This window comes from Garra rufa, chromosome 23 (genome assembly GCF_049309525.1).
Source record: "Garra rufa chromosome 23, GarRuf1.0, whole genome shotgun sequence".
NCBI classification, from domain to species: Eukaryota; Metazoa; Chordata; class Actinopteri; order Cypriniformes; family Cyprinidae; genus Garra; species Garra rufa.
The window spans coordinates 36,867,288-36,883,703 of record NC_133383.1 but is presented as its reverse complement, the minus strand read 5'-3'; the positions used below and the strand labels follow the sequence as shown (position 1 = coordinate 36,883,703).

Genomic DNA, 16,416 nt, shown 5'->3' with positions numbered 1-16,416 from the left:
AATAGCAAAGAGGTTTTTTTGGCCTGGAATGTACAGTGAAGTTAAGCAATACTGCAAGAAATGTCCTGATTGTCAGTTGACTGCTAATAGAACCCCAGCTGTAGCGCCATTAGTGCCCATACCGCCAGTTAGTACACCATTTGAAAGGATTGCAGTTAATGTTGTTGGACCGGTTATCAAGAGTCAGAAAGGTAACAGATTCATTCTTGTAATTTGTGATTATGCTACCCGTTATCCGGAAGCGTATCCCCTAAGAGAAGTTACTGCAAAGCAAATAGCAAATGCGCTTTTACACTTCTTTTCACACGTAGGCATACCAACTCAGGTACTAACTGATCAAGGCACAAACTTCATGAGTCGCACATTACAACAGGTTTACCAACTCTTAGGTATCGAACGAGTATGTACAACTCCCTACCACTCTCAGACTGACGGGTTGGTTGAAAAGTTTAATCAAACTCTGAAGAGTATGCTAATGAAGTTCATTTCTGAGACGGGAAAGACTGGGACAAATGGCTGCCATACCTGCTCTTCGCGTATCGTGAAGTCCCACAAGCATCTACTGGGTTCTCGCCATTTGAACTTCTATTCGCGCATCAAGTAAGGGGTCCACTAGATGTCCTGAAAACCAGCTGGGAAGAGAAGGATAAGCCTAGCAAGCGAAACATTCTGTCTTATGTCTTGCAGATGAGAGAGAAGTTACAGCACGCAACTGACACAACGCAAGTAAACCTACATCAGTCCCAGGAAAAACAAAAGACTTGGTACGACAGGAAAGCCCGTCTACGAGTGTTCAAACCGGGAGATCAAGTGTTACTGTTACTACCGACATCGGACAATAAGCTGCTAGCGAAATGGCAAGGCCCATACAAGGTAATCAGAAAAGTATCTGCAGTGAACTATGAGATTGAAATACCATCTAGACAGCATCCATTGCAAATATTTCATGTCAACATGCTGAAGAAGTGGCATGAGCCCACTGAGCAGCAAGATGCAATATCCAGCAAGCAGCAATTGCTGATGAGAACTGTTGATAAGGATAAAGAAGAAGAAGAATTATACCTACCTATACATCAAAGCAACGGTCTCCTGGATCTTCAGCATCTGGATTTGGTGCAGAGAAGACAACTGCTGGAGAGCATTCCTCTGCATCTCTTCCAAAACACACCCGGGAAAACGGACATCATTCGACATCACATCTATTTGAAGGATAGCAAACCTATACATCAGCAGCCATACAGAGTACCACAAAAACTGCTCCCAACGATGAAACATGAACTGGACGAGATGTTAAAATTGGGAGTAATTGAGCCCTCTGACAGTGAGTGGAATAACCCCATTGTTCTTGTTCCCAAGAAGGATGGATCCATCAGATTTTGTTTGGATTTTAGGAAGTTAAATGCGGTGAGTAGGTTTGACCCATACCCAATGCCCCGGGTGGATGAACTGATTGAGAGACTGAGCAATGCACAATATTTGACCACACTTGACCTTTGTAAAGGTTATTGGCAGATTCCGCTGAGTGAAGACAGCAAGGAATTAAAAGCCTTCAAAACCCCCTTTGGGCACTTCCATTTCCGGGTTTTACCTTTTGGCGTACATGGGGCGCCTTCGGTGTTTCAAAAAATGATGGATCATATCCTCAGAGAGACTGAAACCTTTGCAGCAGCCTATTTAGATGATATAATCATCTTTAGCGAGACCTGGGAACAACACTTGCAACATCTCAATGAAATCTTATCAAGAATCAATGCAGCTGGACTTACCATCCGTCCTGATAAATGTAGCATCGCTAAATTAAAAACGGTTTACCTTGGACATGTGTTGGGACATGGAGTAATTCGTCCCCAACAAGGGAAACTTGAAGCCATTCAGCAGGCTAAACGGCCATCAACTAAGAAACAAGTCCGCTCCTTCCTTGGATTGGTAGGGTGGTATAGGCGTTTCATCCCACAATTTTCTTCCAGAGCGGTAGCTCTTACTGAACTGACAAGAAAGGATAAGTCGAACAAGGTCATATGGACTGCGGAATGTGAAAACGCTTTTATTGATTTGAAAGAAACCTTGTGTAAGGAACCAGTATTACAGAGCCCCAACTTTGATCAGCCGTTTACGGTACAGACCGACGCTTCTGAGTATGGTCTGGGTGCCGTACTTCTTCAAGGAAAGTCAGACCAACTGCACCCTGTGGCGTACATCAGCCGCAAACTTTTGCCAAGAGAGACAAAATATTCAGTAATTGAAAAGGAGTGTTTAGCGGTGAAATGGGCGTTAGACTCTTTCAAATATTACCTGCTAGGCAGGAAATTTACCTTGCAAACTGATCATCGAGCCCTAATATGGCTCAACCGCATGAAGGACACTAACGCTAGGATTACACGTTGGTTTCTGTCTTTGCAGCCTTTTGAGTTTGAAGTTGAGTACCGTAAAGGACAACAGAACTGTACAGCGGATTTCCTTTCCAGGACACCAAATGGTTGTCCAAGGGAAGGGGGAGGAAATGTCACAGAGTGATCCTGTGACTGTGACACTATGAACATATCCACACCCATACCTCATGAGTATACATACAGCATATCACTCTACACGGTCTAAATGCCGGCACTGATAACATCTGAAGTGGACTGTTGTAAAGTGTTTGTGTTAGTCTGTATCAGAGTATTGTGTGGCTATTGTTTATGGTTTAAGTATAGTGTTGTTATAGATCTCTGTGATCCAGGAAGGGGAGGGGCCATAACTATAAGATGGCTGCTAGAGCTCAATAGAGGGAAGGTGGTGTGTAGGTGCTACGGGTGGCTCCGGCCTTTTTTGGAGTGCCCTCACAGTTGCAGTGAGAGGTGTCGCCCTAGTGCAGTTTTGTTTTTGTTTGCGGTTTCAGTTTTGTTTTCCGTTCTATTCTGTTGCTTGTTTGATTTTACCTCTGCACTTGTAAATAAAATCCACTTTTCACTGCAAAGTCCTGTTGTGCGGATCATAAATTGGATCAACCGCTCGGCGATCCCTAACAATAACAAACAATTCCAAGTAAAATATACTTAGAAGTTCAAATTCTACAAGCTTAAATTGAGTACTAATATTGAATTTACTTTTTTTTATTCTTGCCTGAACTCAATTATTTAATGTAGAAATTACATTTGTTTTCTGTATTATTTACTTCAAAACAAAATCATTTTTATCAGTGTAGAAATATTACCAAATGTTAGAATTAGACACTTCAACAATATGCCAATGATAACAGTAAAGAGAAAAGAACGGTCAGCACAGAATGCGCTTTTGTGTTGACAAAGATGTGACACAGGCAGAGATGGGAGTGAACTATTTTAACTTGAGCGCCTGTGAAGAACTACTATTGTACGTCATGTTTGCATCATGATGACAGGCTGAAAGCTGCTGTTCATTGTTTTTACAGAACATTTATAGTTAATAATAGTCTACTGGTGTTATACCTTCAGTCATTTTGAATTTGAATTACCTTGACTTTAGAGATTTTTTAAAAAGTAATTTCCTCGTATTATTGATATTACATATATGTATAAGACAAGTTTGTACAAGATGTAGTTGTAATTCATGCATCTTTTCTGCAAAGATATTTAACAAGTGATTTGTTTAACATTTACGTCATGTTGACAACTTCATGTTTGGTGCACTTGGAATAGAATTTTAAGTAGAGGATTAATAAAGAAAAAGTTACTTGAATCGGTCAAACCTTCTGAAAAAAAAATTTATTTTTATTTTTTTGACATATCGCAGAGCCCTATTTTGAAGTCCAATAAAGTGAATCCATCCATAATAAAAAGTACTCCACACAGCTCCAGGGGGTTAATAAAGACCTGAACAGTGTTGGAAAAAAAGTTACTTTTAAAAGTAATGCATTACAATATTGCGTTACTCCCTAAAAAAGTAACTTATTACGTTACTTAGTTACTTTTTTATGAAAAGTAATGTGTTACGTTACTTTTGCGTTCCTTTTTAAATCTGGGCAGTGTTTGCTTGTTTGTTTTTAATATAAAAAGTTCTACTTTTCAGGCTTAAGGAAAAGTATATTCACATTTGTACAGTAGACTGCAGAAGGTTCAACACTGTTTAGCCATAAATAAAAACAAATGTTAAGTTTATCTTGAGTAGTTTTTGCTTATTATTATGGTTGAATTGGGTTGAAGGTCAGCAGCAAAGACACTGATTAATTAAATGGGATTAAATGCATGAAGGATATTTGTATTATTTAACATATTTAATTACTGCAGATTTGAATCATATTCTGAGTTGCATTTCATTGTTTTTATTCATTTTGAGGAATACTGAATCTGTTTTTTGTTTGTTTGTTTGTTTTTTGAGTGAGATGAATCAATGCATCTTTACATTTATTCTAGAACTAAATTAACATCTTACTACCAATTTCTCTCAACATGGGAAGAGGAGAGCTTTCAATCAATAAATGGGGAAAAAAGTAACTGGCATTACTTATTTGAAAAGTAACTGGGATATTTTCTTGTAAATTAAAAAGTAATGTGTTACTTTAGTTACTTGACAAAAAGTAATCTGATTACGTAGCTCGCGTTACTTGTAATGTGTTACCACCAAAACTGCTTCTAAAGTGAATCTATGCATTTGTGTAAGAAAAATATCCATATTGAAAACATTTTAAACCGTAATTTCTAGCTTCCGCTAAATGTTGTAAGCATGTTCATTAGAGAGTGGCGTTCCAGCAGATGACGTAAGACGTAGGTGTAGCATATGCTCCAGTAGGGCTGCTCGATTTTGGCAAAAATCACGATTATTTTGGTCAATACTGTAATCACGATTATTTAACACGATTATGACTGGGTCCAAAACTTTATATTAGTGATTCATTTAAAGATAGCAATACAACAGAAAACAAATGAAAGCCACAAAACAGAAAGCTACAAATGAAAAGAAAAGTGCTTTTTAAAAAATAAAAAATAAAAACACAGAACTCGCTTTTAAAAACACAACATCAAAGGAACATTATTAAATTACACACGTCCCATTTTATGAAAGTGACGTTGCATGATTTTGCTGATTTGCATGTGAAATTAGGCTTTTATGGAGGAGCGAAAGCACACCACTGGAAAGTCCTCCATCAATCTCTGAAATGCCAATCTGTCACGCATACGACAGTTAGCGGAAGCTAGAGATTACGGTTTATAAAGTTTTACACATACATATGAATATTTTTCAAACACAAATGCATAGATTCGCTTCAGAAGGCCTTTATTAACCTTTCTAAACCCTGTGAAGCACTTTTTATGATGGATGGATGCACTTTTTTGGACTTCAAAATCTCAACACCCATTCAAAGCTTGGACATGTCAGGATGTTTTTTAATATAACTCTGAATGTATTTGTCTTAAAGAAGAAAGTCATATACACCTGAGATGGCTTGAGGCTGAGTAAATCATGGAGAATTTTTTATTTCTGGGTGAACTGTCTCTTTAACTCAGCTGTATAAAGACACCTTATGATGCATTTTTGAAGGTGAACTACTTGGCTTTAAACTATTTCACAGAACATGCTGATGGTCAGCATTGGCCAAAGTTTGGCCGTCGTTAAGTGTTTGTTTGCTCGGTTTCGTGGTGTGTTCTGCACCACTGACACTAGTCACACCTCATGTGATTTTTTGGCAGATTTAGCATGTTGAATCAACGTCGGAAACAAAAACGAAAGTGACAAAAGCAAGCAAACGACACACAGACGGCTATCTCAAATTTAAATAATCTTACCTGAGCGTTCAATATGATCAGTGTATGTTTCAGTTTTGATTTGATTCCACATGAGGAAGAAATCTACATTTCTGATTCACATTATTCTGTTATTTGATTGGCTAAAGTGAGAGAAGGTGTGATCTGTGATCATTATAGCCATAAAGACAGTGACTGCAGGAACAGGAACTGCACACACCAATGCCAGGAAACACCTGATTTGACAGATGACCTCCACAAAATCTATAAAATGCATTATGTTTTGTTTAAAAAATAAGCATAAAAGTGTGACAAAAGAGCTTTAGCATACAAGCTAGAGCTACTAGCATGGACTGTACACTGTTGGGACCAAATGGCGACTGGACTAAGAAGCCTGGGAAACAGTGGAAGCACCAGACACAAAACAGCAGCCTATAAACACTCTACTGAGCACTGCACAATCACATTGTCATAGTCCCGCTTATATCCCACACTGAGCTGCTGCATGGGCCGGTGAAGCTGCCAATCAAACTGATCAGCCAACCAGACACAAGGCACAGAGACACAGTATGACCACAAAGCCACAGAGGAAGAGAGAGAGAGGAATAGATAGATAAAGACTGACCTTAAAGCTGACCCCTTCCTCAGAAATCACCTGTGTAACAAACAGATTGTTTAAGAGACGCCCACAGAGGTGAGAGAATGGTAATGAATGGGTTAACTGAGAGACTGAGAGAGAATGTTCTCTACTTCATGACCGATGGAGTATAAAAGACTGACAACCAGCAGAAATATCTTCACATTTACCTGCCACATTAGATCATGAACTGTGCTACATAATATGACGATGCCCTCTTGTGGCAATAGCAAGCGTTTAGGCCCTGTTATTACCCAGTTATTATTTACTCACCCTCATGTGATTACAAACCCATTTGACTATTCTTTTTATTTTGAAAAATGTTCACAGCAACCTTTCCCATACGTTTTAAGTGACTTTATTGCTCGGTAAATTTTTGGTAGATTCGGTAGACTTGGTAGTTTATTTTTTCTTGGTAAAAACATGAGAGTTGGTAAATGGTGACATGTTAAAGAAATAGTTGACCCAAAAATGAAAATGTTATGTTTATCTGCTTACCCCCAGGGCATCCAAGATGTAGGTGACTTTGTTTCTTCAGTTGAACACAAACAAAGATTTTTAACTCAAACCGTTGCAGTCTGTCAGTCATATAATGGCAGTAAATGGGCTCCACAGCTTTGAGAGTCAAAAAAACATACACAGACAAAACCAAATTAAGGTCTGTGCAAGAAACTGGACAGTATTTATATACATTTTTACCTCTGATCCACCGTAATGCCCAACTGTCTTGAGAGCGTTCACAACAGCAACCAAAACTTCAATCGATCAGGCTCAAAAGTTGGAGGTCGATGAAAAGTCAACACTCCCGGATGAGTTCGCGCAAGCAAACGTAATCTTTTAGTTTTTAATCGGTAACAACAATCAGGATAAGCACAAATAATTACCATTTTGAGTAGCCGTCGTACCCACAATCTCTCTCTATGCCAGAGCGTGTTGACGCGTCACACGCCGGCTGTTGTGAATGACATAAATACTGTTCAGTTTCTTGAACAGACCGATTGTTTTGCGTGTTATCAAACAATGTATCGCCACAAGCCGCAGGGTTAAATTTGGTTTTGTCTGTGTATGTTTTTTTGACTCTCAAAACCGTGGAGTCCATTGACTGCCATTATATATGGCTGACAGACTGCAACGGTTTGAGTTAAAAATCTGTGTTTGTGTTCTACTGAAGAAACAAAGTCACCTGCATCTTGGATGCCTTGGGGGTAAGCAGATAAACATAAAAATTTCATTTTTGGGGGAACTATCCCTTTAATTTTGGTTGAACTATTCTTTTAATACAGAATGTGACAAAAGATGACGAGCATAATGGGAAAAAAGAGAACAAAACTTGGTCAGCTGGTTCACAGCCACAATCAAATGCAAATATGAAGGAACAGACTTCACAAGCCAACAAAATTAACAAATCCACCAAACCACAAAGCAAGAGTGACTGTGAAATGAACATTCAAGAATCAAGATGACAAGATCTGAAAAGAAGCAAGACTGGTTGAAACCTCCATGAATTCTGCTTTATGAATGAATGACATCTGTGTGGATGCAACATCTTATTGTGGCCCACCATAATACTATGGAATAAGTGTGAACACTTGTACACAGGGCCTAAAACTAACGTTTTGCCACACCTGGCAATGGCCGGTGACATGATAACATTTTTTACCAGCCATGAAACTCTTTTTTGCAAAAACAGGTAGTTATTACTACTACAATGACTAAACATATTTACAATGTTTTCAATTTGTCTCGCTACTGGTGTCTCTATTAAATGCATTTTCCCTCAATGCACCTATTAAATTATAACCATTCAACATTACAGTTTAATTGAAAGCTATTATTTCTTATTTTTAGTCTCTGAAATATATAACTTTTAATATAATAATATAACTTTTCTAAAATCCAAATTGTATATTTATAAACTATACATATTAATCTTTATTCAAGCTACAAAAGAGCAGTCAAGTGATGATCTCTCTTTGTCTTTTGTTAAAGATTGATTTACATCAATGACAGACCTCAGCAGGTTTTATTTTAAAAGCAGCGTGGTCTCTTTAAAACCTGATGCACATGACACGCATCTGACACATATCTTTACGTTAATTTAAGACTTTATAATTCATTTAAGATTATGTATACAAGCTAACTCACCAAAACTTGACATTTTGACATAACCACGTGTGTTTTCATCCGTTGAAGCGCTACTGGTGCGCTGTCTGAAGCGGCTCAGCGTATGCATACAGTCGAACATGCAACCTTACAAACTATACTTCACTGGAATTAGAACCATAGGGACAAGCTGGCCATTACACTGCTCTGACCTTATCATCCTGTTTGATTCGCTCTTGACGCTTATGACAGATCAGCTAATCACGATGATCTTGTGTTCAGAAAATATCATTTCATTCGCTTATGTCGGAAACAGTAAATCTTTTTAAAAACTAGCTGTTGTTCTCACTACATTGCATTATATTTGGTAAAAGTTTTACCTGACTCTGTTGCAAATACTCACCAACGCCAATTTTTACTTGCATTTGGCACTTGGCGAGTGTTAATTTTATGCCCTGCTTGTACATATAGCAGAAAGTGCATTTGTAGAAAGTGGCACATTGACAAAGAACACTCTGTAGTGCTGATACATCAAATTATACGTTTAAAAAAAACAAAAACAAAAAAGGTGATTCGAACTGGACAGAAATGTCGACAGCATTCATATGGTGTGGCATCATGTGAGAAATGGACAAGTTGAGGCACAGGCTAAGCAGAAGAACAAAACATGGAATGAGAGTGACGAGATAAAGTGTGCAGTCTGCCTGTCCTCATGACAGTGACTGTCTGAATGGATGTGAACATTTAATATCTTATTAGCACCTTTTAACAAACTAGCTAGGTGGTGCAAACTGTGCTTGCTAATTAACTTAATGGGGTGATTTTTCAATCAGGGCAATGTTTCTGTCCCCTAGGATGACTTTAAAAATGGACTGGTAAGGCCTGGACGATTAATCGACAAGTAATCGAAATTCGAAATAAACGTAATTTTCCCATGTCAGTTATTTCGTTGTTTTTTTGTTTTTTTTTAAAAATCCTGTTAATACTTTCCCATTAAACAAATACTACAGTGTGTGTAGTCGGAGCTATAAAGATATGTATGACCGTTCTGATCACTTCTTTTAAAGCACCCCGCACATGAGTGGCGCATTTAAAGGATTAGTTCTCTTTAAGAACAAAAATATACAGATAGTGTACTCACCCCTTGACATCCAAGATGTTCATGTCTTCCTTTTTTCAGTCGTAAAGAATTTTTTTTTTTAAGATGTTACATTGTCATTCAGTGATTTAAAATTTAAACAACATGCTTATTCTGACTTGTACATATTACAATATTTAAAAGAATAAGGGAGCCTATTAAATTTACATTTTTTGTTTTAAATAAGTAAAAAAAATCCTAGGATAGTGGCTAATTTTAAAAAATGTAGAATTACTAATTAGAAAAACTAATTAGTTTTTGGGTAATTTGCGTAAAAAGACAAAGTAATTTGTCTTTTAATATGTCATAAAAAATGTTTTTTTTGTAAATATGCCAAGATTGTTACACTGAATGACAAATTAGGGAAAAATGTATGATATTTATTTTTAGCTCAGAAAAACAAAAACGCAATTAAATTAAACTGAAAACTTTTTAACAACAATTTAAAGCAGTATTGCACTTATATATACACATATAAAACTTGCTAGATAAGTCTAAAAAATAATAAATATTTCTATTGTAATCTTTCACTGGAAAAAAAAAATACAAAACTATTATTTATGGCTTTCCTAATTTATTCATCTTGATGGTGTTAAACCATCAAGCATTTATTTGGACAGAGGGATCCCTTAAAAAGCTTCTCTTTTGTGGTTAAGTGCTTCTCGTTACGAGTACCGGAAGATGTTTGGCACATGTTGCGTTCCCAAATGTGCATTAAGAGCGAACCAAACTCAGAGCAAATGCTGAGATGACTTTGTATGAAGCATCATTTATTGTGAACCAAGATGCTCTAAGATGCTGCAAGCTCCAGTGGATAATAAGCTGCTCATGTGCAATAGCTACTAAATCCCCTAAAAAGTTGATCAAGCCATTACAAAAAGTGATATGCTCTCTAAATGTACATTAAACCTATTTTTTGATGTTTTTTTAAATTTCAACTAATCAGAAGTGCCCTTAATTGAAGAATCACCCCTCTATAGTTCACAGAGTACAATTTCTCCCTATCCGTTTTCTGTCTACTCTTACCTTCAGTCCTGTCTTTTCATCATCGCTACCATTATTAGTGGAGGGGGTGTCGTCCCCCAGGCGGGACACCAGGACAAAGTCCTCACTGTTGAGGGTGGACACAGAGTCGGAGGACACGCTAATTTTCCCCACCGAGGCCTTGTCATCCATGACTGCTAAATCAAGCCAGACGCGCTCATGAATGGCGGTTTAATGAGCAAAATTACCTGGAAAACAAAGAGATGAAAAAACAATGAGGAAAGGAAAAAAAAAAGAACATGAGAGGAGCTTGCACGGCCCATGCTTATTTTGAACGCATCCTCTGTGAACTGCAAATATAGTCTGTGGTGCTTTACGCATCAAGTTTGAACTGTGACAGCATTAACATGCAAAGCTATTTACGAGCACATGGTTTCTGCAGAGCAAAATAAAATTCAAACTTTAACAGAAGTGCTGGCTTAAAGAGGCAGAGATGTGTGTGAGGAGCATATTGTAAAATGAGAAAAAGAAATGGCGGTAAAGTTTGGTAAATGGAAATATGTACTCATATTGTATGGATATATCAACGGTCCGAAAATAAACGGTCGTCAAACCAAACGGCAAAAAAAAAAAAAAATCTCAGCGGTACCTGTTAAATTTATTAGAAACTGCAGTGTAATATGTGAGTGTAGGTGTGATATGAGCGATAAAAAAAAAAAAACATTTTAAAAAGACATGCAAACGTGGAATTTATTTATTTTCTTTGCATTATTTCCCTCATTATCAATATAGTAAAAGTATGTGTAATTCTCATTATTAAATATCTAATTATTAAATAAGTCTTTACATTTTCCTAAATTCAGTTTTGTTATTTCCCTGGAAATTTTATTTTTTTTAATTTTTCTAGACACTGTTTTAATGGATAAATTACATTTTATTCATCAAAAACATGTATCATTAATTGAAATCATGAAACTTACAACACTAAACAGTAATTTATTAAAAAGTTTAACAAAACTGACATTACATTTTTAAGGCCCCATGAAACTTTTTTTTCCCCCAAATTCAGTTTCTTCTGTAACATCAAAATAAAATAAAAAAACACATTTAATAATTGAAAGTATGAAACTTACAACATTAAACAGCACTTTATTAAAAGTTTAGCAAAAATGTAATTTTTAAGGCCCTTTAAGTGTTTTTTTTTTTTCTCAAATTCAGTTTAAACTTTTCCCCAAATTCTGTTTTAATGGTTAAATTACATTTTATTCATCAAAAAACATTACAAATTTAAAAAAATTTTAACAGATTTTTTTTTTTTTTTTTTAGATTTCTTTTTTTTCTGTTTTAAGTTTTCTAGACTCTGTTTTAATGGTTTAATTACATGTTATTCATCAAAACATGTCTAATTAATTGAAATCATAAAACTATGAAAGATGTTTTTTTTTCTCAAATTCAGTTTTAATTTTTCCCAAATTCTTTTTTATTTCAAAGTTTTCTAGACTCTGTTTGGGTAAATTACATTTTATTCATCGTTTAACAAAAAATGCATTACATTTTTAAGTTTTAAATTTTAAATTTTTTCTCAAATTCTGTTTCTTCTGTATTATTTTTTCTAGATTCGAGATTCTTCTGTATTAATTTTTGAATTACAAATTTAAATTACATTTTATTATAAAAAAAATTCTAATTAATTGAAATCATTAAATGTACACTAAACAGCAATTTATTAAAAGTTTAACAAAAATGACATGTTTAAGGCCCTATGAAACGTTTTTTTTTTCCTTAAATTCTGTTTTGCTTTGTTTTTTCCATTTTAATTTTAAGTTTTCTAGACTCTGTTTTAATGGTTAAATTACATTTTATTCATCAAAAAACATGTCTAATTAATTGAAATCATGAAACTTACAACATTAAACAGCAATTTATTAAAAGTTTAACAATAATTGTATTTTTAAGACCCTATGAAATGTTTTTCTCAAATTTTGTTTTATTTTTCCCCAAATTTTTTCCGTTTAAGATTTTCTTTTTTTTCTGTTTTATTTTTTCTACTCTGTTTTAATGGTTAAATTACATTTTATTCATCAAAAAACATGTCTATTTAATTGAAATCATGAAACAGCAATTGCAGCATTAAACAGCAATTTAAACATTCACAAAAATTACATTACATTTTTAAGGCCCTATGAAATTCCATCTTAATTTTTATTAATTAAATATTAATAATCAAAAGCATGTCTAATTAATTCATTTTATAAGATTTATTATTATTATTATTATTATTATTATTATTTCTAATTATTTTACTTTTTATTTGTTTACAGAAATACTGTGTTATGTATTTACATTTTTCTGCTAAATAAATGCAATTTTTCTGGTAAATATTCCGTTAAAGATCATGTTTTAATAATAAATTATTTATACTGTATTTTTATTTCAGTCACTGAATAGTTTTAAACCGTTCCAAACATTGGGAGGGGCATATCATTAATTACCAATCAGCTTTAGTTACCTCATAGCCATTAAATTTGCTGCTTGCTACTGCTAGTCAGAAGAAATTGATCCATCAATATTTCTGATCTTAAATAAGTAAAAATTACAAATGTGCATATCTGCAGTACACTGGCTTATAGATGTTCACTTTACAGCTAACGTGTTCACTAAAAGTCACAAATTCTAAAAATAGGCTTCATTTTCATTTTTTTCTCTTTTTGATTGAGGTCTGAAAAATGACACAGTCCATTAATATCCAAAAGCCTATCTATTCTAGCTATGTATCATTCTGTGGTGCATTTATGCAGTGGGATATAAATGAGCGTTGCTCTGTTCTACAACAGCCAATTGCAAAAAAATCATGATATCTCCATGGCAACAGTCAAATGACAAACAAAGTTGGTGCTGCTGTGGATTGTAAACTGCTCTGCTCTCACTGAACTGCCAAGTGCTGTTTACATTACCATGCACATGACCGGGTATAACAACACTGTTCAGATTGACCTTATCCTTGTGCAAACTGATCCACTACTTTCATTCCAAAGAAACAGCAGCACACTTAATTCTACTGCAACAGAAAAGAAAGCTGAAGAATGAATGATATCTGTGTTTATAAAAGCTGTACCTGTGTGTATCTGGACAAGCTGCAGAGGGTTTGGCAGAGGGTCAGCAGCAGCACTGAACTATATTTGGATATTGGAGGAAAATAATGGGAGCGTACAGGTCCAGACATGAAAACACTAACAAAAGCAGCTGCGCCATTTCACTCTACTGATTCCTCTGTAGATCTCTAGAGGAAGTGTCAAAGAATGACCAGAACCTGTGTGATTTACACACACACTTATACAATGTGCTACAATGTGTTGTAATCCCAGAAGTCCAGCACAAAGGGGATGTTGATACAATGAACTCAAGTCACAACAGTGAGTTACCTGTGACAAATGTTGTAAGATCTGTAGACAAGAGGCAGTTTCAATGGGCCAGTCTCAGAGAATTTACACTAAGCTGTATTTCAGCAAAACCAATTTTTTTAATTTTCTTTTTTTTTTTTTAGAAAATGACCAATCGTTTTACTAGACAAGACCTTATTCCTCAGCTAGGAGCATGTAGAGCCATTTGAAGCTTTACTGAAACTGCAATTTGGACCTTCAACCCATTGATCCCCATTGAAGTCCACTATATGAAGAAAAATCCTGGAATGTTTTCCTTAAAAAAAACCTTGTTGAAAACAACTGTTTTCTAGAAGTAGTGCCTATTTAAAAGCTAATTATTAAGAATTATTACATACAGTTAAGGTCGAAAGTTTACATACACCTTCCAGAATCGGCAAATGTTAATTATTTTACCAAAATAAGAGGGATCATACAAAATGCACGCTATTTTTTATTTAGTGCTGACCTGAATAAGATTTATAAGGTTATAAGATAGGGTTTAAATACACAAAAATGCTGTTCAGGACAAACAAGGGACTCATGAACAACTATCACTAAACAAAACAAAACAAAAAAAAAAACAGCTGTGGATCATTCAGGTAACAACTATTATTAAATATCAAGCGTATGTAAACTTTTGAACGGGGTCATTTTTATAAATTCAATTATTATTTTCTCTTGTGGACTATATGTAAACGTCTTTTATGTGAAATATCTTATTCAGGTCAGTACTACATAAAAATAACATGCATTTTGTATTATCCCTATTATTTTGGTAAAATAATTTACATTTTGCAGATTCTGCAAGGTGTATGTAAACTTTTGACCACAACTGTAACAATATAATAATGAACACTTAAATTGTAAGACTTTGTAATAAGGTTTAAAGAAACAAAACATTCTTACTGTGAAGTAACTGCAATGTTAACAAAGTACATGCAAACAGAAAGACCAATAAATGCTGTAAGTTTTTGCAATTACTTTATGAAGTTTGGTAAATCAAAGTAGGTCACAAACACAATTTCTGCTTTTATTGTTTTATAAAGTAGAACATTTGTTCACTGGAATTTAATGTAGTTGGCACCAACATTTTTCAAAAAAAAACAAAATTGGCTGATACTGCTAATGAATGATGCAATCTATTGTTCATGTTAAATGTGGAAACATAAAAATGGCATCCGTTCTTCAGAGCTATGCAGGGAACTTTTTGGACACACCTGTTTTGACAGTTACTCTGTAGGAAACTACAGAGATCCACCCATTCTAAAAGTCAAAGAAGTGTTCAGAAAAAGTTAATTAAAATGTAATGAGCCACCACAACGCCAGTCAAATATTGGCATTCTGTAAACAAATCATGTGCTCAAACTGCAGAACATTATAAAACATTTTGAATGTCTCAACGTGCATTTGCATGTCACAGATGTTTGTTTTTGATGTTTTATTGGCTCGCTTGGTTTACTCGTCAACTTCTGCAAACTGAAATGAAACTGAGACTGGTGGGAATCACAGATGAGAACAATCTCGACAACATTTTAGCTATTGATGTGGTCACCACAAACAGAGCAGCTTAGACATTCTGCCAAATAACTTATTTCGTGGCAAGTTTTTTTTTTTTTTGGGTGAACTATCTCTTTACGCAAACGGTAGCAGGAGAGACGTGTGTTGCTTAACAGGTCAGTGGGTTTAGGCTGCAGGGATACAGTGAGAGAGGATGCTGAATGGCAGGTTGTTCCTTCGTGAATGAGCTTTGGTTTTCCTGACTGGGCATATTGTGCTCTGTCCTAATGGAGACCAGGCTCAGCTCTACACCCTGGGGAGCAATGACCAGAAACCAGCGGTACACAGGCCTCACAGAACTCCTACAATGAGCCGTGTGTATTGTGCTACTGGTTAAGATAGAGGAGTGACTCTTCACGCAGACTAACGGTCAGATGACTGACTTCATAGGCTTTTTCGCTGATATCCGCATGGATTCCTGTGGAATAGACACACAGGATGCTCCCTCACACTAACGCTCTGTTCTCGTGCTGTTATAATGGCTGCCTTGTAGGCCTTTTTCTTCTCTTTTACACTCTGCCTCAGGATGCATTGACTAAATGAGGAGTGAAACATAAGATGATGTTTTAGACTCTCCTGGGGCAAAATGAAAAGGAAAAAGACAGGTAAGACTGAAGCGGACAGAGAGACAGGTAAGACTGAAGCAGACAGAGAGACAGGTAAGACTGAAGCAGACAGAGAGACAGGTGAGACTAAAGCAGACAGAGACAGGTAAGACTAAAGCAGACAGAGAGACAGGTGAGACTAAAGCAGACAGAGACAGGTAAGACTAAAGCGGACAGAGAGTCAGGTAAGACTGAAGCAGACTGAGAGACTTGTGAGACTAAAGAAGACAGACAAGTGAGACTAAAGCAGACAGAGACAGGTAAGACTAAA

At 35.7% G+C, this 16,416-nt stretch overlaps 1 protein-coding gene across 2 annotated transcripts in view; it reads right to left on the bottom strand.

Annotated features, from left to right (window-relative positions):
• rabgap1 (RAB GTPase activating protein 1) overlaps positions 1-16,416 on the bottom strand; it is a 130,030-nt gene that overhangs the window by 99,539 nt on the left and 14,075 nt on the right. The window contains exons 2-3 of one of the 2 annotated variants that reach the window (XM_073829635.1): positions 10,604-10,809; positions 6,325-6,354 (exon numbers count right to left, since the gene is read on the bottom strand). In XM_073829635.1, the coding sequence (XP_073685736.1) occupies positions 6,325-6,354; positions 10,604-10,753 (180 nt within the window). In that variant the 5' untranslated portion in view covers positions 10,754-10,809. The remainder of the gene's footprint in view (positions 1-6,324; positions 6,355-10,603; positions 10,810-16,416) is intronic. The other variant, XM_073829636.1, reaches the window with a different exon arrangement.